The sequence below is a fragment of the Leucopleurus acutus genome, assembly GCF_964270905.1.
Source record: "Leucopleurus acutus genome assembly, chromosome: 11".
In the NCBI taxonomy this organism is placed as follows: Eukaryota; Metazoa; Chordata; class Mammalia; order Artiodactyla; family Delphinidae; genus Leucopleurus; species Leucopleurus acutus.
In genome coordinates, this window is record NC_139152.1 from 82,687,403 (window position 1) to 82,710,440 (window position 23,038).

Here is a 23,038-nt window from a genome sequence, read left to right on the forward strand (position 1 = left end):
GCCAGAATAGGAATCACTGAAATTTTCCAAGAGTTGAGACCATGTATCTCTAATGCCCAGTTCTCAATAACCTGGTACATATAAACTCTCAAAAATTATTTATTGAACTTTAAAGTGAAAAATGTAAATAATTTGCCTGTCAATAATTATATGAAATTATAATTTGAGAAAATAATTTCTTTTTTTTAAAGCTTTTTATTTTAAAAATATTTATTTATTTATTTATTTTTGGCTGCAGTGGGTCTTCGTTGCTGCGCACGGGCTTTCTCTAGTTGCGGCGAGTGGGGGCTACTCTTCATTGCGGTGCGCAGGCTTCTCATTGCGGTAGCTTCTCTTGTTGAGGAGCACGGGCTCTAGGCGCGTGGGCTTCAGTACTTGCAGCACGTGGGCTCAGTAGCTGTGGCTCACCGGCTCTAGGGCACCATCTCAGTAGTTGTGGCGCACGGGCTTAGTTGCCGGACCGGGATCGGACCCGTGTGCCCTGCATTGGCAGGTGGATTCTTAACCACTGCGCCACCAGGGAAGTCCTGAGAAAGTAATTTCCAACAGTCTAAATAATCTATGTTGTATTTCTTTTTAAGAATGTCTGATACAAGAAGAATTATAGACCCAGTGGTATTCATCTCCAATTACATGCACCTTAACTTCTCTTCAGTAGTGCACTTCCATGGCCTTTTCTGATACCTTGCCCTAAACTAGGCTTACTCTAAAATCTTTTTTTTTTTTTTTTTTTTTTGCATTACCTGGGCCTCTCACTGTTCTGGCCTCTCCCGTTGCGGAGCACAGTCTCCGGAAGCGCAGGCTCAGCGGCCGTGGCTCACGGGCCTAGCCGCTTCGCGGCACGTGGGATCTTCCCGGACCAGAGCACGAACCCGCGTCCTAAAATCTTAAACTTTAACATATATGACACTTTCAGACAAAACATCTAATCCTTCCAGTTTTCTCATTTGTTCTTCTCAACTGTTCTTCTAGTAGATAAAATTTCCAATCTTTTGAGGGTTTTTTCCTTTTCTCCCCAGGCTATCATCGGCTGCCCCACCCCCCTTCTATCCTTATACAGCCTAAGCCATCCCAATCAATACACTGTGAAGCACTGGAAACTCACTTCAGTTTGCCATTCAGTCACAAGATCATGCAAGCCCTCAACCCTTCCTAATCTCCTTAACAAATATTCCAAATATTTAACAATCTTCTCAGGCCACCCTCCCTTTCTACTTGTTCCTTCCCCTTTATTTAGGGAGCATGTCTTGTTGAGACTGTCAAGTAGTTTCTCTTACCTAGATCCTTGGAGCTGACCTGTATCCAAGCCCTTCCCAAGTCTGTTTCTCTAACCTTCCCATAACCTCTGTGGTACACTGATATCCTTCTACATTACTTTTCTACTTAAGTTAATCAGAGCCCCTCTAGAGACTCTATGTTTCCACCCCAGACAACTGCTCCTGAACCCTGGACTCCAAACCAAACTGATAACCATGCACCTTTAGTGATCATGTCCCTCTTTTGTCAGGAACTCTTTATTAGCAGTCACCTCCTGGGATGAAGTTCAATTTCAATTTCCTTAACATAGCAAATGAGGCCCTCTGAAATCTAATTAAGTTCAGTGCCTATTAAAGACACCAAATGGAGCAGCAAAGCCTGACTCAAAATAGTTCGCCCCATGACCATATTTTTGCTCTATAACCCTTTGCCATTGTTAATCGATCCATGGATAAACAGAACTGGGCCAAACACTTTCTCTCCCAGGAATCTGAAACTTGACAGGAGATCAGATTGGGAGTTATGAGAGATGGGACAGCACCCTAAAGCAGTGGTTCTCAACCAGGAGCAATTTTGCCTTCCAGGGGACATTTGGCAACGTCTGGAGACATTTTTTCATTGTCAAGACTGTGGGAGTGCTATTGGCATCTAGTGGGTAGAGACCAGAGATGCTGCTAAACATCCTACAATGCACAGAGCAGCCCTTTACAACAAAGAATTGTCTTGTCCAAATGTCAGTAGTGCTGAGGTTCAAGCACGCTTCCAATTAGGCCCTAGGAGTTGTCTAGTTCCAGATTCTGTAACCCACCCCAAGAGCTTTCTGTTACATTTCCTTTTTCAGCCTAAGTTAAACAGAACAGGTTTTTGTTGTCTGAAGACAATATAATCTTAACTGGCATAGTATCCTAGTTTAATAATCTGACATACATGTGTATACTTTAAACCAGTTTCTCAACCTCAAAACTATTGACACATAGGCCAAATAATTCTTTCTGTGGGGGACTGGGCTGTGTACTGTAGGATGTTTAGCAGCGTCCCTGGCCTCTACCCACTAGTCACCACCCCACCCCCACCCCTGCCAAGTTGTGAGAATCAGAAATGTCTCCAGACATTGCCAAATGTCCCCTGAGGGGTAAAAACACCCATATTTAATAACTACTACTTAAAACTATACAAAGTCTGTACCCAGGTGTGGTGTATGTCTGTCCTGCCAAACCCCCAGTAAACCTTGTGCCCAGCATAATATGCCTTGAGCCAAAGGAATAGTGGGGAGCATTTGTATCTAAATCTTCCCCACCCCTTTTCAGGTCCTGGCTTAAATGTACCCCATCTTCAAGCTTCTATTCCCCCCCTCTGCCTTTGCTGGAGCACGCATGTACACATACCACAGTAACAGGTAATGAGGCCTTGAGCTGAAAGGTAGCTCCTGCTCTTATTTTCTTACACTTGTTCTAACTTTTCTTTAGAAGTTTCCATTTCCTTCTGAAAAAAATACTCTCCTAGAGAAGCCTCCAAAACATATTTTATGCTGATGATGGTATGAAAGATCAGGGTAAATTCTCCTTCAAAGGCTTTTCCTGTTTCACTTCTCTTAAAATGCAACTACTTCAACCCCCATATCCAACACACACACACACACACACTAACTCTCCCTCTTCAGTACTGTTTTCATTAACAATGAAAGAGATGCTTGGAATACAAACTAAACAATTAGGCAGGGAACAAGTATATAGATTTACACTTCTCAAATAGTTCAGCGTTTGCTTAAAGCATTTGTTAATCTCTTAAGAATAATTCCCCTTTCATACTTTTCCAATACACCAGTTTCTTAAGCCCCTGTATCTAAGTAAACCTGGTTTTAACCTTACAATTTCACCATACTTCAATCTCAAGGCTCAGAGTTGGCACTCTCTTTCTCCTGTTGCTTCCTAGATAGTCTTCCTTACTGGAAGACCCCTTATATAAAGGGTCATTTTCCTAGTCCTTCCTTTCCAGGACACCGGCACCACATTTATTCAATGATTCAATTGCCCATTATTCCCTAAAACCACAGGAAAATAGGTCATGCCCAATATCTGCAATAATATTGGTGGCTTATAGTCTTGCCTTAGTTAAAAAAAACCAGCAATGTGAGGGAGAGTCAGTTCATTGTTGTCATTCATGCCTTCATTCAAAAAATAGTCGTTGAGTGCCTACATTATTCTAGACTCCAAAAAACAAACAACAACAACAAAAATCCCTATCCTCATGGAATTTACATACAGTGGAGAAGACAAACGAACTGCAAATAAATAAGTATATATTATGACTGATGAGAATGAGCGCTACAGAGAAGAGTATGGTCAGGTAAGGCCTCCGTTAAGAAGGTGCCATGAGTTCCATTCACTGGCCATAAGAAAGGTATTAGAAGGTAATATGTTCTAAGTATTTCCTATCAAACTGTGTTCCAGATGATTAGATCAGTATAGTGACATCTTCATTACTGAATAACCTGTAAAATTAAGCTTGACCCAGGTAATTTCAAAAGTTCATTCCTATTTGAGTAACTATAATTTATCACAACATCCACCTTGTTTCTTCTACTGTCATCCTTTATGTTTATAAATAATTGTATTTTTCTTAGGAGATGACAAATGACAGCAACAGCAGTAAGATTAATATTTTAACCAAGAATATGAATTTGATGCTCTTCAGTTCATCTGACTTAAGGAAGTTTTGAAATGTGAAATAACTGAAAACTCAAGTGCTTCAAAAACTCATCTCAAAAAAAACATTATTATTTACAACACAGCTATTGAAAATCATACAGATTAAAAAATAATCCTCGAGAGTAGCACTGACATATATACACTACCAGATGTAAAAGAGATAGCTAGTGGGAAGCAGCCGCATAGCACAGGAAGATCAGCTCGGTGCTTTGTAACCACCTAGAGGGGTGGGATAGGGAGGGTGGGAGGGAGACGCAAGAGGGAGGGGATATGGGGATATACGTATACGTATAGCTAATTCACTTTGTTATACAGCAGAAACCAACACACCATTGTAAAGCAATTATATGCCAATAAAGATGTTTAAAAAATAAAACAAACAAACAAAAAAGTAATCCTCAAGGCTCAATTCTGAATGTGTTTATTTTGTGAAGTTAGCCATTACCTTTACAACTAATTTTTAAGAGTCCTTCCAAACTGGAGTTCTACAAGAGAATTAAACTCTAATGCCCTAAGGCACTCAATGACTGAACAAACTTTTCTCCTACGCATCTAGAATGGAACTAGCTAAGTACTATCATCCTAGGGAGAGTGAGAAAATAGAAATTCAAATCATTTTCTATAGGTCTGAAGTTTCTTGTAGGAACTGAGTATGAGAAAGGCTGGAAGACACCTGATAAGTCAGATCTTACTTAAATCATAAAAAATAATAATAAAGATAAAATCTTCCAAAGTGAGATAATTCATTATTGGACTATACGGACAATTTTAAAAGAAACTTTCCAATTAGTGATAATGTTAAGAAATGTAGATTCATAAATGCTGCTATAATTTGTTACTTTAAAAATATATATCTTATTCAATGTTATAAGTGAGAAAAATATTTGCTGAATCACAGAAATAATTATTTTGTTCCCTAATATATAACCTGTGGTATACAACGATTTGGAAAATCAAGAATTGTTTGTATTACGAAAGTATATCATCACACCCAAGTGTTTTCCTAAAATCAGTTAAAATTAATCATTAACTTACAGACAAATAACAGAGAAAAGGGTCATAACTAAGCAGTTTGAATTCGCTGTTAACAACTTGCAAACAAGATCCTACATTTAGCCTGTGTCTTGAGACAAATATGGAGAAGTCAGGGGCAGTAACAAACTGCCAGCTTTACTGAGTCATGATTCCGACTAAAACCGCGTTACGAAATGGAAAGAATGACAAGTCTCGGGTTTATTACCACAGATGTTGGCTCCCTGAATTTATGGGTCTTAGATTAAAATAAACAACAAAAAAAACTGCTTTGTACGAATGATGTGGGGCTAAAACGACTCCAGAAAGAACTCGCCAAAGCTGGTAACTGATTATTTACCTAAAACAAATCCTAACTGTGCAAACAGGCACACCCTCTAATGCATTAGATGGGAACGGCGAGGTAAAGTGAATTCAGAACAATAACAAGGTTAACATTTCAGTGAGAAAACAATTCTCAGCCCTAACAGTCCACACTGCGCCAGACGCCCTCGGTTAACGGAACCACTCAGCTCCGAATGGAGGCGAGCAGACACCGGGCACCTGGGTGACAAACCATCTGCAGCCTCCGCGCAGGACCGCCCGAGAGGGGTCCTCCAAACGCCCCCAGACGCCGTGTCGGCAACGATCCCAGTCCGCAGCCTCCCCCGGCAGCCCAACACGCTCCTCCGCGAGCCAGCCGGGAGAGAGAACCCGTCCAGGGGTGAACCCATCCAGGGACGAACCCGTCCGGGGGCGAACCCGTCAGGGGACTGACTCGTGAGGCCAGTCTTGGGCGCCGCAGGCGACGGGAGATCCGGGGCAGCGACCTCTGCCCGGACTGGAGCGGGGAGCCCGAGGGTCGCCTCCCGCTCGGCTGCCAGCCCCCGCCGCCCCCGAAGCCGCAGGTTGCCTCTGATAACCGACTAGGGCGGAAGCGGACTAGCGCCCACGCCCGAGGCTCTGACTGACCTGGAGAGGTGCTTCAGGATCTGTTTCTTGATGAGCCCAGCCATGGTGCCGAAGCGGGGGTCGCCGCGCTCTCTCTCCGTTCCTCACTGCCTCCTCTCTTCGTGGCCGTCTCCTCTTTGTCTGGGTTAACCCGGCCGGAGGAGAGGCGCGTGAATACTCACGCCCGGGACAGACCTGAGCCCCCTGCCGAGGCCACATCCGCCACCGCTGCCGCCAAGGACCGGGAGCATTCCGCTCAGGTAGCCGCGGCCGCCGCCGGCGCCATCTTGGCTGCAGCATCACCTAAGAGATCTGGGGGAGGGCCGGAGCGGGGCGGGCTCGGAGCGGGGCGGGCTCGGGGTGGGGCGGGGCAACGCAGGCTCCGGACAGGCTCTTGCTGCCCCACCTCCCTCGCTGGGACTAGCGCGCTTACTGCCCCTGACACTGTTGGATGCTTTGACTCCCAACCCCAGAAGCTTCTTGGGTTTTAGACCTCTGTCCCCACGCTCTAGTCATGTCCCCGTCTCCATCACTGAGTTCTTCATACACATCTTCTCTTTTTCATTTCCCTGTCAGAATTTGCTCCACAAACGGCTCTAATTGCTTTGCTTTCTTTACCTACTCAGCTTTTTTCATATTCTTGCCTCAGTGTCTTATCCTTTGCTTAGATATTCTGCTTTTCCCCCGGCTAAATGCTATAATTTGATGTTTCCTCTAGAAATTCAAAGAGGAGTAAAAGTTGATAATGTGTCTTAATAGAACCCAGGACCTGGGAATTAGAAGGCCTAAATTTAAGTCCTGGCTCTAGTATTTTCTAGCTGTGTTAAGCTGGAGAAAATAATTTACTTACTTTTAGCTTCAGTTTAATCTTCTATACAATAGATTAATAATAACAGCCTTACCCAACTCACTAGGTTGTTGTATCTAAAGAAATAAGGATTTAAAATTTCACTTAAAAATTTCTATGTGCGCTTCCCTGGTGGCGCAGTGGTTGAGAGTCCGCCTGCCGATGCAGGGGACACGGGTTCGTGCCCCGGTCCGGGAAGATCCCACATGCCGCGGAGCGGCTGGGCCCGTGAGCCATGGCCGCTGAGCCTGCGCGTCCGGAGCCTGTGCTCCGCAACGGGGGAGGCCACAACAGTGAGAGGCCCGCGTACCGAAAAAAAAAAAAAAAATTCTATGTAAAGGAAGGAAATTGTTGAAATAGCAGGGAGAACTATTACAGCTCTGCACCTTCACCCCACCCAGCCCCAAACCAACATTTTACAGAGGTGAAAATGACCACTCTGTTTACAGAGGTGACATCTAAAAGTGGGGGAGGGGAGAATAACACTACCTCTGAGGGATGTATCAGAAAATGCTGTGGGTGTCTATGGGGATGGCCAGGGGATAGTTTACACATATAGTCCAACACCTGACCCGTTTCAAGCAAGGGAAAGGAGATATATGTGGATTGACTGTTTACTCACTTAACATTTATAATGTACTATAAATGAGGCACTATTCAAGTAACTAGGTAGCCTAAACAAACAAAACCTGTTCCTGCCATCAAAGAGTTAACAGCCTCAGAGGGAAGCTAAATTCCTAGCGCTAGGACCTTGAGCTCTGTCATTACACTCTTGTTCAAAGCCTTGCTCGACCATTTTGTAGCTGTGTAAACTTGGGCAAGTTATTTCACTCTCAGCCTCAGTTACCTCATCTATTGGAGATAATAGTACCTAACACAATTTTGTGAGGATTAAATGAGATTATGCATATATAGTGTTGAACAAAGTGCCTAGCATATGTCAAGCTCTTAATAATGCTATTATTATCCTTAGCATAATTGAAAATAGAAGCAAAGTGCTATGAAAACACAAGGGATGGAGTGATTCTATCTTGTTTAGCCAGAGATGGATTTACAGTGGAGATATTATTTCAAAGGTGAGAATGTCAGTTTAAAGTTAAACGGACTGGCCCTGAAGTCAGACTTGGATTGGAAACTCTGCTCTGTGGATTTTTAGCTATGTGGTTGTTGTGAGGATTAAGCTAATGAAGTTTAAGTACTTAGAGAATGCCAGACACAACTGTGGTTTAAATTTACATTTTTGTTAATTGGTATTTAATTCTCAAAGTATGATTTTCAAAAAGTTAAAAATGTGACTGTCATACAAATATATAATGAATGTGCATCAAAGATTTGTTAACTCATATTGGCAAGAACCAACAAGATAGGGTATAAAGTTAGTTAGCTCATTAATGTGACTTAAATCTGTTGCACATGTTCACTATGTATTTATATCAGAGTGATATTTTTAACTTTTAAAATTACACATTCTCAAAATATACATGTATTTGAAAAGTAATAGTTACATGCTTGAGATTCTTTGTACTAAAACCTGGGAGGGGAGAGTGCATGGTGTGAAGGTGAATAGAGTCAGGGCTTTTACTGAACAGTCTGTGCTGAAACTGGCTTATACTGGCTCATGAGAACCAGTTGTGCACATCTCTTCCCAACACTGTTCTGGTGTTTGATGAGTTCAGGAAAGCTTGAAAACAGCCATTGTGACAGTATTTTCACCACAGAAAATGGTAAACACTACAAATCAGGACTTTTTTCTTGGAGATCCGGTTGTTAAATATTTACCAACACAGTGTAGGATGGGTTGAAGGGGGATGAGATTGCAAATGTATGGACATTATTTCATAGGCAGTGTCAAGTCTTGGGAGACTTCTATGGTGACTGAATTTGGGGAAGATGATCAGATTTCTGATTTAGAAAAATAGTCTGATAACCATACTGGCAGTACAGAGGACAGATCATGAGAAGAGAATGGAGACAGGAGCCTTGAGAAGGCGGCAGCATTACTATTTTTGGTGAAAGATAAGGCAGTATCAGTAAAGGTAAATAAACAAAAAAGGGTCAAGGACAAATTCCAGAGATTAATACAAGGATTGGAGTTGAAGTTTACTGAGGTTTTTAGTTTGGGGCACCGGGTAGATATTGGGGCACACCACTAATTGAGACAAGTAATATAGGTGAAACAAGCAGTTTTGGAGATAAAATTGTTTTGGATTTGTTACCTTTAAGGTTATTGCAGGACCCCTGGATAGAAACATTCAGGTTGCAGTTGGGGGTAGAAATTCTTCTTTAGGATTTATTGGTATTCAATGATAGCTGAAGCCAAGAACAAAAATGATCTTGATCCAGGATCAGGTAAATATGAAGGAAAGCGAAAAGGGAAGCTTTTTGAAAGAGCCTATTTTAAAAGACGAGAGGTGAATAGAAATGATGGTTACTCTGTGATGTAAGACTGATAAAATATTTTTTACATGGGGGATCCTATCAATTTAATATTGTTAGAGAAAATAGAATGACTAAAATTGGACAAAACTCACTTTGGACTTTCAATGACTTTTTGATACAAAGGAATATAGACACCAATAGAATGCCTAACTTAAAGGAGTTTGCCATGGCAAAGGTAACAGAATGATCACATGATAAAAGGATGATGATGATGATAATTACTAACAGGTACTTGACTTTTATCACTTACTCTTCATAAAATAATTCTGCAAGGGAGGATTATTATAGTATTCCATTTTACAGATGAGGAAGCTAAGGTGTAGAGAGGTTAACTAACCTGTCCAAAAGGTTTAGTGTAGAGAGGTTAACTAACCTGTCCATTTTACAGATGAGGAAGCTAAGGTGTAGAGAGGTTAACTAACCTGTCCAAAACATGTAGTTAGCCAGGATTTGACCCAGGAGTTTGAATGCAGAGACTGCACTCTTAACTACCAGCTTTGATTTCAATAATAGGACCTACTTCATAAATTGTAAAGATTAAATTAGTAAATATACATAAAGCTCTTAGAACAATTTAACCACACGCATTAAGCCCTGTCTAAGTATTAACCCTTATCTTTATCGCCCAAGGTTACACAGCCATTTTGTGGCAGAGTCCGGATTCCAAGCTAAAATTCGTTCTCTTAACCATTACGATATAGACAAGTGAGCCCAAGACATTAAGGGAACACATAGGAGGAACACCTAATTTCAGGAAGGGGAAAGGAGGAGTGTGTCAGAAGTCTAGAAACTTTTTGAGATAAATAAGACACAAAACTCCGTGCAGAAGAACAAGCAGACAGGGAAGACTGTGAGTTAAAAAAGCGAGGCGGTTGACGTGTTGACGTGTTCCGTGTTTGTAACAGGGTGGTTGGATCCAACAGTCAGAATGGCAGTGGCGGGCAAAAAAGCTGAAGAGTCTTCATATCCAATTCCGTGCTGCGTATGGCTTTGCAATTTATTCTTCAAAAGACGTTACTGTCTGAACAATACTATTCGAACACACACACACCCACAACCTTCCCCCCCAACCCCCCACAAAGATGGTTCGTTATAGGGGTTAGAAGAAACTCCCAAGAGCGACTCAATCTGCAAAAGTAAAGAACAATCACACATTGGGCGAAAAAAACCAGCGTTTTCTCTCTTATTGGATCTGGCCAAAACGTAAACGGGTTGAGACAGGAAGCACGTTACGACTCTTGCTGGCAGGCTGGGCTGCAGTGCAATCTCTGCCTTCCGGCGTCCTCAGTTGCTAAGGGAGAGCGGAAGCGCCCTTACGCTCCGTGGGTGCCACCATAGAGTGCCGGAAAAAGCGTGAGCAGAAGGGTTGGGAAAAGAAAGCAACTGCGGTTAGTACTAAAATGACGACCTTAGTGCTGGATAACGGAGCCTACAACGCCAAAATCGGTTACAGCCATGAAAATGTCTCGTAAGTGTTCGCTTCCTCCGAGGGACAAAGCATATATGCCTAGTAGTTACGTATATTACGCTTCATCTTGGGACGTCTGTAAACTGCAAACGCCCCCGCGCGGCCCTCAGGCAGAGGGATGCTCTGGTTGGAGTTGGGTAGTTTGAATGCTTTGAAGTGAGACATGGTTACTAACTTTGGGCTACGTGGCCCCGGAAGTGGGACGTGTTTCGTTTCGTAACAGGAAATAGTTCAGGAAAATAGGCTTCTAAGGAAGCGGTTCCCGAAAGAGGGGTCTGTACACAAAGTTCATGAACCCTCAGGAATCGTGGGCAACGTTTTTGTGTATATGCATTTTGGGGGGGACGCGATCATAGCTTTCATCAGATCCTTAAAGGGTTCCATGGCCCCCAAAAGTGTAAAAACCACTGTTTCAGTGGCTGTAGACTTTGAAGGCTTTGTACTTTAGCCGTTCTAAGTGCTCATTGGCTGACCTGGTTGATCAGACTCAAACAAATACTACACTGGCTTTCATAAACTATGTTTGAGTAGAGACTAAGCAAATTAAAAGACACACTTTTGCTCTAGAGTATTCACAGGGGACTTTTTCCCTTCCTCCCTCCTTTCCTTTTTCTTTTTTTAGAGGACAAACTGCGTAGGAATGTATATTGTTACAGTCTTATTTTGGCAATGTGTATCATTGTTCTCACCCTTTGACAGCAGTTCTATTATCAGTTACTTAAGGAATAATTTAGAAGTCTTGATAAGAGTGCGGAATACTCTATATCATGTATAGACATTGTGTATGGTGACACAAAGGTGTAGGGAGAAGCAAGCTAAATATTCAAGAACAGTAAATTGACTAAAATTGTAATACAGCCAAGATTGACTACAAGGCAGGTTTTAAAATTATGTCCTTGGGCTTCACTGGTGGCGCAGTGGTTAAGAATTCGCCTGCCAATGCAGGGGACATGGGTTTGAGACCTGGTCTGGGAAGGTCCCACATGCTGCGGAGCAACAGCCGGTGAGCCACAACTACTGAGCCCGTGTGCCACAACTACTGAAGCCCGCACGCCTAGAGCCTGTGCTCCACAACGAAGAGAGTAGCCCCCAATCGCCACAACTAGAGAAAGCCTGTGTGCAACAATGAAGACTTAATGCAACCAAAAATAAATAAAATAAATAAATTTTAAAATATATTGTTTTTATGTCCTTGAAGACTATTTAAACACGGAGAAAATGACAGCATAGTAAGTGAAATAATCAGGTATAAAACATTTTTACAGTATTATCCCAATTAATGCAAGGATTTTAATCGCCTTTAGCGCAAAATAATCCTTATACCAAAGTGGAATGTTTTGGGGTGACAAATTATGTTCCCCTTCACTTTCTCTCTATCCCTTTCTCTGTATGTGTGTGCATATATATGCACACACACACGCATACACACACATACATGTGTACACATGTATGATGGATAATGGTTCTAGTTTGTCTTCCTAACCAGATTGTAAACCCATGGTGCGCAGCAACTATATTTAAAACTACTTCCTACATCTGTACCTTATAGCATCTTGCTGATTGAAAATCTTTGACTCCATGGAAACTTAATTTTATGGTCAGAATTTTGAACTTGGATTTTTTTTTTTTCTTACCAGAATGGTATTAAGAATTTTCCAGGAACTTTATTTACCTCAGCCCCTCTTCACCTCTTGCAGTGGCAGAACCAATACCCACCCATAAGGGTGTCCTGAAGATTATTTGAGAAAGATAATGGGTCCAGTACAGAACTGGTATATACTAGAACCTTAAAAAAAAAAAAGGCATGTAAAAATTTTTTGAAGACAGAATGAGAAACACTGGTTTTGGATATTTTTTGACACCAAGGGTGGTGGTTAGGTAAATGTATTTTTAGGAACTAAGTATTTAGGAACTAAGTATCCTAAGTATTTAGGAACTAACTAATTATTATAAATAATAATTACATTATTTGTTTCTTTGTTTATAGAGTTATTCCTAACTGTCAGTTCAGGTCAAAAACGGCACGTCTTAAAACTTTTACTGCCAACCAGATAGATGAAATAAAGGATCCTTCTGGACTCTTTTATATTCTTCCTTTTCAAAAGGTAATTCAACTGTATGTCATTTCTAGCATTAAAGACCTAAACTGAAGGATAATTTGGAATGTATATTTAAGATTTTGTATGTATAAAAATATTTTTGAATCTCTGAGAAAAAGTTATTTTAATTAAGATCTTATTAAAACCAAAAGTTGAATTTAAATTGTCATGTTAAAAAAATGACCATGATTAATTATACTTCAATGAAAAAAAATCAACTATACTTCAATAAATAAAAATAAAAATAAATGACCATGATTTAGTTGCTGATTGTGGGTACTGAATTTTACTTGTTTATGTTAAAGCTAAATGAAACGAACACATTAAAGAAAAAGAGTATAGAGAGGCATCTCTACATATTGGTGTGTCTTTTGAACCCTTGATATTTTGGTTATTGTTAATTTGTAATATTTTGAATTTCTAAAAGGAGAAAAACATACCAATATAATAGGTTTGAAATTCAAACATCATTAGACTGGTGAATGTGACCATAAAGAGATAAGAATCAGTGATTTAGAATATATTAATCTGATTTTTTAAAAATTGTTCAAATATTTTTGATAATTAAATTCATAAAACAAATTTTTTAGGGCTACTTGGTGAATTGGGATGTTCAAAGACAAGTCTGGGATTACCTTTTTGGAAAAGAAATGTATCAGGTAACAAATTGGAGTATGTATTCAAATTTCTATTTCCATGTCTTATTCAAATGAAAAATTTAAATCTGTGCTTATATCTTAAGATTTATAAATTTTTGAATATGTTTCTTATATATATTTAAGTCATTTAATCTACTGTGCTTAACTTTGATTTTCAAATAAGTGCAAGTGAATGGAATTTCCATTGTGAAGTGGAATTTGAAGTTGAGAAGAGATAGTCTGTATGAAACTTAAGATTAAAATTTTTACTTCAGATTTCTGCTATTCTTAGACCAATTCACTGTCTAGTTTTTTCAACAATAAAATATTTTTGCTGATATATCTGAATATGTGAGTGATACAATGTTAAAATTTTGTGCTTTTAATATCTTTAGTGTGACTTCAGGTATACTGAGAAAATGTTCAAATTTTAATGCTTCTTAAGAGTGTGTGGGAGAGAATTATGTAAACGTTAAATATTCTAAAGCTTCTCACCTTTTAACTTTTAAAAACAAAATAACAGTCCCAGTGCCTGTAGTTGTATCATTTATTACTTTTGCATAATTATCTTTAAACAATTTGACAGTACCATTTTATCAATGCTATCATTAAGAGAGTTAAAATTATATAATAGTTAAAGTGCATGTATTCTGTAACCAGACTTCCCAAGTTCAAATCCTAGGTATGTCACTAACTAGTTATATGGACCTTCGTAACTCATTCAACTCTATTGTGCCTCAGTTTGCTCACCTTTTAAAAGGGAATAATAGTAAGACGTGTCTCCTAGGGTTATTGTGAGGATTAAATAAATGTGTTTATATATATAAAACAAGTACTTGTAATTATGACTACAAAGTTACAAAACTTTGGGAATTTTTTTCCTCACATAGGTTGATTTTTTAGACACTAATATTATTATCACAGAACCATATTTTAACTTCACTTCAATTCAAGAGTCAATGAATGAAATCTTATTTGAAGAATACCAGTTTCAAGCAGTATTAAGAGTAAATGGTGAGTTAAAGTTTTTATTGAAATTGAATTATGTGAATATGAATATGAATAGAGTAAAGAAACACTTAAGGTCCAAGAATATTGGGTGACATTCTTTTTGATTTGAAGGAAATACTTACTGATTTGCCTTTCCTACCAGTTCCCACCTCACAGAGGTGGCTAGTAATGAAGTTACTAGCCACATTTCTAATCTCTGAAAGATTATTGTTTCTGAGTTAGTTGTCTTTTCTGTCACTGATGTGTCTGCTATTGTTATTATTATTGTTTGAAATAATGTTAATAGCTCAGGCTGCCAATATGAGGGAAAATAATCTGTAAATATTATTTAGAAGTAAGTTTATTAAAGGCTAGAATCACATTACATGACTGTACAAAGAAAGTATTCACATATTTAGCTTGTAGAATTTAAGTCTGTATAAGCAACAGTATACTGTAATGGTTAGGAGCATAATCTCTAAAACAGTGTTCTCAACCAAGGGTGATTTTGCTCCTGGGGACATTTGACAAAGTCTGGAGACATTTTTTGTTGTCACAACTGGGAGGGTGCTACTGGCATCTAATGTGTAGAGGACACAGATGCTGCTAAACATCTTACAATGCACAGTAAAACCCCCAACAACAAGGAGTTATCTGGCCCAAAATGTCAGGAGTTCCAAAGTTGAGAAACCCTGCTCTGGAGTCACACTGTCTATGTTTGAATCCTAGCTCTGTTACTTTCTAATCATGTGACCTTGGGCACATTATTTAACTTCCCTGTGCTTCACTTTCTTCATCTGTGAAATGGGATTGTTGTGAGGATTAAAACACACACACTCATGGAATTTAGAATAGTGCCCAGCATGTAATAAATTGTCAGTAAAATCATCTGCTATTAAAATAATTATTATAAACTGTGAAGTGAATATTTACCTTTAAAAGTTGATCACAAATTTTTTATCATTTTCTACAAAAATATCATGTTTTAAAGTTTAAGCATTATAAAGAGCTTGTGACAGAATTAGGAATGTTATTTTAAATTAGCATTTTTCCTATAAATAAAGTTTTTGTCTTTCTGCTTGTTTTAGTTTGCTACCTTTCTTTATTTATTGCTTTAAATTAATTATACTCTTATTCAGTGTGTTTATTTTTTCTTTATCTTTTTTTTTTAAATAGCTGGGGCTCTCAGTGCACATAGGTATTTCCGAGATAATCCTTCTGAATTATGCTGTATCATTGTAGATAGTGGATATTCCTTTACACATATAGTTCCTTATTGTAGAAGTAAAAAGAAAAAAGAAGCAATTATTCGGTGAGTTGCATTCAATTTTCATCTTATTTCTTAGAATAAAACTGAATGAAATGTGTAATAAACTGAACCAAATTTGAATTCTCCCTTTTTAGGATAAATGTGGGAGGAAAACTCCTAACCAATCATCTAAAAGAGATTATATCTTACAGGTAATACTTAACTTTGATTCTTTGGGAGGATGGGATGCTGGGGGTGAACTTTTTAAAGTAATTTAAAATTATTCCTTACCTTTAGTTCTAAGTTCAGGTGGCAATTCTATATTATTGCTTAGAAGACTATATCACATATATAAATACTAATGATGTTCAAGTTGAAAAGCTTTCTAACATATGAAATGGTAGTGTCCACCAAAAAGACATTTCCAAATTCTAGAGAGCTTAATACATTAATAATATTTTAAAATGACAAATGTATATGTACCTCGTAAAACAAATTTAAAAATATGTATAAGGAAATAAGGATCCAAAAAGAAAATAAATCTCTGCCTTCCCTTTCCATTTCTCTTGTCAGTTTTACTCCATACACAGCATAATATTTCAACTTTATTATCTTTTACTCTTTTTTAATCTCTATAAGCCTTAATAATATATTGATATGTTTCTGGATTAGCCAATATTAGTTGACTGTCCACTATTAAAAGATGAAGAATTAGTACTTAATCACGTGCCAACTCTTCTCCTGCCTCCTAAATTTTATTAATGCTATTATTTTTAGTTTTATTGTGTTTAAAAACATAAGTAGAATTCTTAAATCTCAGTTTTTGCTACATTAACTTTGACCGGTATGATACTGTCAGTATCTCTTGGCTTCCCTCTGTGTTATATATGAAAATAAGTGCATCTACATTTCTTTCTTCCCTCCTTTTCTTTCTCTCGGATGTATCATTACTTTTTTAAACAGCTTTATTGAGATATAATTCTCATACCATACAATTCACCCATTGAAAGTGTACAGTTCAATGGTTTTTAGCATATGCATCCATCACCACAATCAATTTTAGAACATTTCATTACCCCCAAAAGAAGCCCAGTCCCCTTAGAGCTGTCTTACCCATCTCTAGCGCACTTAAAAAAAAAACTTTTTATTTTGAAATACAGACACAGGAAGTTGCAAGAATAGTACACAGAGCCCTGTGTACCCTTAGTGACATTTTATATAACTAGTACAACATAAAAATGATAAAATTGACGTTGGTGCAATACTGTTAACCAGACTACAGATTATATTCAGTTTTTACTATTTTTTACGTGCACTAGTCTGCCTCTAGTTCTGTGTGGTTTTTATCCCATGTATAGACTCATAAACACCGCCACAGTCAAGATACAGAACTGTTCCACCATTACAAAGGAACTTCTATGTGCTCCCGCTTTATATTTGCTCCCCCACCTTGTCCCAGTACCTTGGCAATTGCTAATCTGCTTTCCATTTCTATAGTTCTATTATTTCAAGAATGTTAGAGAAACAGAATCATATAGTATGTAACCTTTAGAGATTGACTTTTTTCATTGCTATACCATTTCTTCTTAATTATTGAAATTTATAATATTTACATAATGCTCTTTACTATAGTTAAGTCTTCTTGCCTTGATTGTAGATTAATTTTAAAAATAGAAAACTTATAAATAGTATTTACAATATTATGATTATGTGAATGTTACTCATTATGAAACCAAACAGAATTAGGCTCAGCTTCAAAAAGGTTAGTTGTTTAATTCCCTTTCCCAGAAACAGCAAATTAGAAAGGGAAGGGAAGGCTGATACAGATGAGGACATTAACCAAGACCCATGCAGTTTCAGGCCAAAGCCTATATACTTAGTCCTTCTGAATGAAACACTGAATGAAAAAAAATTCATGTTTTTAAAAGCAAGGCTGTTGAAGTCCAACTTGAAGAGAAGAAGCTGGCAGGAACAACTAGAAATACTGATGAAAAAGAATGATAATGAAAAGAGACTTCTCTAGTAGATGATTAAAAAAATTAAAACTAATAATTAAATTAAGGTGACACTTGTATAAGAATTAACTGACAGGGACTTCCCGGTGGTACAGTGGTTAAGACTCTGTGCTCCCAATGAAGGGGGTCTGGGTTCGATCCCTGGTCAGGGAATGAGGTCCCACATGCATGCCACAACTAAGAGTTCGCATGCTGCAACTTAGGATCCCACGTGCTGCAACTAAGACCCAGTGCAACCAAATTAAATAAATAAATAAATATTTTTTTTAAAAAAAAGAATTAACTGACAGATCAGTGACACTGAATTGTTAATCCTAAATCAAACATTATATGTAAAAAAAAAGTAATTACATATTAAACAAAGTATCAGAAACCAATGAGGAGGGGAGTAACTGTTCAAGAAAAGATACAGGTAAAGTTCCCTGTTTGGAGAAAAATTAAGATTTTACTTTGCCTCATACACTGAAGTTCAGATGGTTGTAAGACTTAAATATAAAAATAAAACCACAAGAAATATTTAACTGAGTTGCTAAGCATAAAAACAGTGGAAGAGGGCTTCCCTGGTGGTGCCTGCCAAGGCAGGGGACACGGGTTCGAGCCCTGGTCTGGGAAGATCCCACATGCCTCAGAGCAACTAAGCCTGTGCACCACAACTACTGAGCCTGTGCTCTAGAGCCCGTAAGCCACAACTACTGAGCTTATGTGCCACAACTATTGAACCCTGCACTCCTAGAGCCCACGCTGTGCAACAAGAGAAACTACTGCAATGAGAAGCCCACGCACTGCAATGAAGAGTAGCCCCCGCTCGCCCCAACTAGAGAAAGCCCACACTCAGCAACAAAGACCCAATGCAGCCAAAAATAAATAAATAAATTTATTTTTTAAAAAAAAGTGGAAGAAGTAACAAAGGGTGTATTTTCTTACAACTTCTTTTTAAAATAAACTTTTTATTGAAGTAAAACATATATAAAAAGTTTAAGACCGTGAGTGTACAACTCAGTGAATTTTCAAAAAGTGAATACACTCATGTAACCAGAACACAGTTCAAGCAGAATATTACCAGCACCCTTAGCCCCCCTTTTGTCTCTGTTTAGTCTGAAAACAACTGACTTAAGGACAGGATAGACTGCCAGCTTTTGTTTTTTAACTATGTAAAAATTTTAAACCTTATGTACATCAAAAGCCTTTGTAAGCAAAACTAAAGTAAACAATCCTGAGAAATAAACCTAAAAGAAATATGACACAGGGTTGTTTTCTTTAATATATTAAGAGCTCTTATCAATCCATAAGAAAAACACTACCCCAGTATAAAATGGTTAGATAATTTTAGAATACAGATGGTCAGTGGCACAAATAGATAATCATTGGAGAATTACATGCTGTCAAAGGTTATAAAATGGATAATTCTCAGACATAAAAAGTGTTAAACATCTGTAGTAATCACAGATTCAATTGCGATATTTGTTGAGCATTTATTTAGGAGCTTGGGATGCAAAACAAAAGAATTCCTCTTCCTCATGGCACATTCTAGTACAGAAAATGCAAATTAAAATACTACTCTTACAATCCAAATTAATAGAATTGTTTCAAAAGGTGTTGCAGATTTGTGATATGGACACTCTTATTTGCTGCTGGTCAGAGTATAATTTGAAATAACTTTTCTGGTAAACAATTTTGCAATATACCAAGAGACTAAGTATTTCATATTATGTGTCCTAGAGTATGAATAAATAATGGGATAATCAGAGATATCGATTAAGATGCCTATATTTCAAATACAGGGACTATGCTAAACACTTTACATGTATGATTAGAATTATTTACTTCTTGCAGCTGTATTAAGTTGGTGAACTTATTACCCTTTTAGAGTTGAAGAGATTGAGTCTCAAAGAAATAAAGTAATTTGTCTACTAAGTTGTGATTAAGCCTGTCTCAGACTCCAAAGTCCATGTTTATAAACACACAAGTATTTTTCCTCCTGATCTAAACTTTCAATATTTGGAATATGGATAAATACATATTAATAGATCCCTCTGGTTGAAGTATGATAGGGCAATAAGAACCTGCTGTATAAAAAAGTAAATAAAATTAAATTTAAAAAGAAATATGATAAGGCATTAAATCGTATTTTTTTTTTTTTGGTACGTGGGCCTCTATTGTTGTGGCCTCTCCCGTTGTGGAGGACAGGCTCTGGACACGCCGGCTCAGCGGCCATGGCTTACGGGCCCAGCCGCTCCACAGCATGTGGGATCTTCCCAGACCGGGGCACGAACCCATGTCCCCTGCATCGTTAAATCGTATTTTTAAAGAATATGTAATAGCATAAGAAAATGTTCATGAGATAATGTTTGGGCTAAAACATAAAAAGTAAAAATCTGTGTGCAGAGAAAAATATTCAAAGGAAATAACCTCACATTTTTGTTTGTTTTTAAAAACATGTTTATTTTCTACATTAAGCCTGTGTTGTCTCTGATTCACTCATCAAATATTTAAGCATCTACTTTTTTTTGCTGTTTTTTTTTTTTTTTTGCGGTACACGGACCTCTCAGTGTGGTGGCCTTCCCCGTTGCGGAGCACAGGCTCCGGACGCGCAAGCTCAGCGGCCATGGCTCACGGGCCCAGCTGCTCCGTGGCACATGGGATCTTCCCGGACCGGGGCACGAACCCGTGTCCCCTGTATCAGCAGGCTGGCTCCCAACCACTGCGCCACCAGGGAAGCCCTAAGCATCTACTTTTTGCCAATTACTGTGTGGTGCTCACTAACAGTCCTTGTCTAATAGGAAAAGAAAGTGCACATAGTTAAGGCATTTTAGCAAGGTTCTATTCAGAATGGTTGGAAGAAAATGTTTCCCTTTAATTGGATAATCCTTGCCACTTAAAACCTCTCTTTTCAATTTCCTTCTGCAAACTGAACTGTTTGCCCTTAGAGGGATAATGGGGAGATTAAATAACATAATGGAAGGGGTATTCCATAAAGTAAAAAATATTTTACACATTCAAAAATTTAATATTTTTAAAATCAGTTACCTGAAAATTTAATTCCAGAAAAATATTTTAAATGATAATTGTAAGTTATGGTTAAATTTTCTTTTTTTTTAATTAGTCATCAATTTTATACACATCAGTATATACATGTCAATCCCAATCGCCAAATTCATCACACCCCCACCACCCCCACAGCTTTCCCCCCTTGGTGTCCATACATGTTCTCTACATCTGTGTCTCAACTTCTGCCCTGCAAGCCGGTTCATCTGTACCATTTGTCTAGGTTCCACATATAGGCGTTAATATATGATATATGTTTTTCCTTTTCTGACTTACTTCATTCTGTATGACAGTCTCTAGATCCATCCACGTCTCTACAAATGACCCAATTTCGTTCCTTTTTATGGCTGAGTAATATTCCATTGTATATATGTACCACATCTCCTTTATCCATTTATCTGTCGATGGGCATCTAGGTTGCTTCCATGGCCTGGCTATTTTAAATAGTGCTGCAGTGAACATTGGGGTGTATATGTCTTTTTGAATTATGGTTTTATCTGGGTATATATGCCCAGTAGTGGGATTGCTGGGTGGTATGGTAGTTCTATTTTTAGCTTTTTAAGGAACCTCCATACTGTTCTCCATAGTGGCTGTATCAATTTACATTCCCACCAACAGTGCAAGAGGATACCCTTTTCTCCACATCCTCTCCAGCATTTATTGTTTGTAGATTTTCTGATGATGCCCATTCTGACCGGTGTGAGGTGATACCTCATTGCAGTTTTGATTTGCATTTCTCTAATAATTAGTGACATTGAGCAGCTTTTCATGTGTTTCTTGGCCATCTGTATGTCTTCTTTGGAGAAATGTCTATTTAGGTCTTCTGCCCATTTTTGGACTGGGTTGTTTGTTTTTTAATATTGAGCTGCATGAGCTGTTTATATATTTTAGAGATTAATCCTTTGTGCATTGATTCATTTGCAAATATTTTCTCCCATTCTGAGGGTTGTCTTTTCATCTTGTTCATGGTTTCCATTGCTGTGCAAAAGCTTTGAAGTTTCATTAGGTCCCATTTGTTTATTTTTCTTTTTATTTCCATTACTCTAGTAGGTGGATCAAAAAAGATCTTGCTGTGATTTATGTCAAAGAGTGTCCTTCCTATGTTTTCCTCTGAGAGTTTGATACTGTCTGGCCTTACATTTAGGTCTCTAATCCAATTTGAGTTTATTATTGTGTATGGTGTTAGGGAGTGTTCTAATTTCATTCTTTTACATGCAGCTGTCCAGTTTTTCCAGCACCACTTATTGAAGCGACTGTCTTTTCTCCATTGTATATCCTTGCCTCCTTTGTCATAGATTAGTTGACCATAGGTGCGTGGGTTTATCTCTGGGCTTTCTATCTTGTTCCATTGATCTGTGTTTCTGTTTTTGTGCCAGTAGCATATTTTCTTGATTACTGTAGCTTTGAGGTATAGTCTGAAGTCAGGGAGTCTGATTCCTCCAGCTCCGTATTTTCCCCTCAAGACTGCTTTGGCTATTCGGGGTCTTTTGTGTCTCCATACAAATTTTAAGATGTTTTGTTCTAGTTCTGTAAAAAATGCCACTGGTAATTTGATAGGGATTGCATTGAATCTGTAGATTGCTGTGGGTAGTACAGTCATTTTCACAATATTGATTCTTCCAATCCAAGAACATGGTATATCTCTCCATTTGTTGGTATCATCTTTAATTTCTTTCATCAGTATCTTATAGTTTTCTGCATACAGGTCTTTTGTTTCCCTAGGTAGGTTTATTCCTAGGTATTTTATTCTTTTTCTTGCAATGGCAAATCGGAGTGTTTCCTTAATTTCTCTTTCAGATTTTTCATCATTAGTGCATAGGAATGCAAGAGGTTTCTGTGCATTAATTTTGTATCCTGCAACTTCACCAAATTCATTGATTAGCTCTAGTAGTTTCTTGGTGGCATCTTTAGGATTCTCTATGTATGGTATCATGTCATCTGCAAACAGTGACAGTTTTACTTCTTCTTTTCCAATTTGTATTCCTTTTATTTCTTTTCCTTCTCTGATTGCCGTGGCTAGGACTTCCAAAACTATGTTGAATAACAGGGGTGAGAGTGGACATCCTTGTCTTGTTCCTGATCTTAGAGGAAATGCTTTCAGTTTTTCACCATTGAGAATGATGTTTGCTGTGGGTTTGTCGTATATGGCATTTATTATATTGAGGTAGGGTCCCTCTATGGCCACTTTCTGGAGAGTTTTTACCATAAATGGGTGTTGAATTTTGTCAAAAGCTTTTTCTGCATCTATTGAGGTGATCATATGGTTTTTCTTCTTCAATTTGTTAATATGGTGTATCACATTGATTGATTTGTGTATATTG

General features: G+C 38.2%; 2 protein-coding genes across 6 annotated transcripts in view; one reads left to right on the forward strand and one right to left on the reverse strand.

Annotated features, from left to right (window-relative positions):
* Positions 1-6,106, reverse strand: part of BLTP3B (bridge-like lipid transfer protein family member 3B) — a 104,004-nt gene extending 97,898 nt beyond the window's left edge. For all 4 annotated transcript variants that reach the window (XM_082850027.1, XM_082850026.1, XM_082850025.1 and 1 more), the window contains exon 1: positions 5,949-6,106. In XM_082850027.1, the coding sequence (XP_082706153.1) occupies positions 5,949-5,992 (44 nt within the window). In that variant the 5' untranslated portion in view covers positions 5,993-6,106. The remainder of the gene's footprint in view (positions 1-5,948) is intronic.
* A 4,465-nt stretch (positions 6,107-10,571) lies between these two features.
* The window catches only part of ACTR6 (actin related protein 6), a 32,212-nt gene continuing 19,745 nt past the window's right edge, over positions 10,572-23,038 (forward strand). Inside the window, exons 1-6 of one of the 2 annotated variants that reach the window (XM_082850524.1) lie at positions 10,572-10,681; positions 12,669-12,786; positions 13,371-13,439; positions 14,309-14,432; positions 15,585-15,720; positions 15,813-15,869. In XM_082850524.1, coding sequence (XP_082706650.1) covers positions 10,614-10,681; positions 12,669-12,786; positions 13,371-13,439; positions 14,309-14,432; positions 15,585-15,720; positions 15,813-15,869 — 572 coding nt within the window. In that variant the 5' untranslated portion in view covers positions 10,572-10,613. Of the gene's footprint in view, positions 10,682-12,668; positions 12,787-13,370; positions 13,453-14,308; positions 14,433-15,584; positions 15,721-15,812; positions 15,870-23,038 lie in introns of those variants that run through there. The other variant, XM_082850525.1, reaches the window with a different exon arrangement.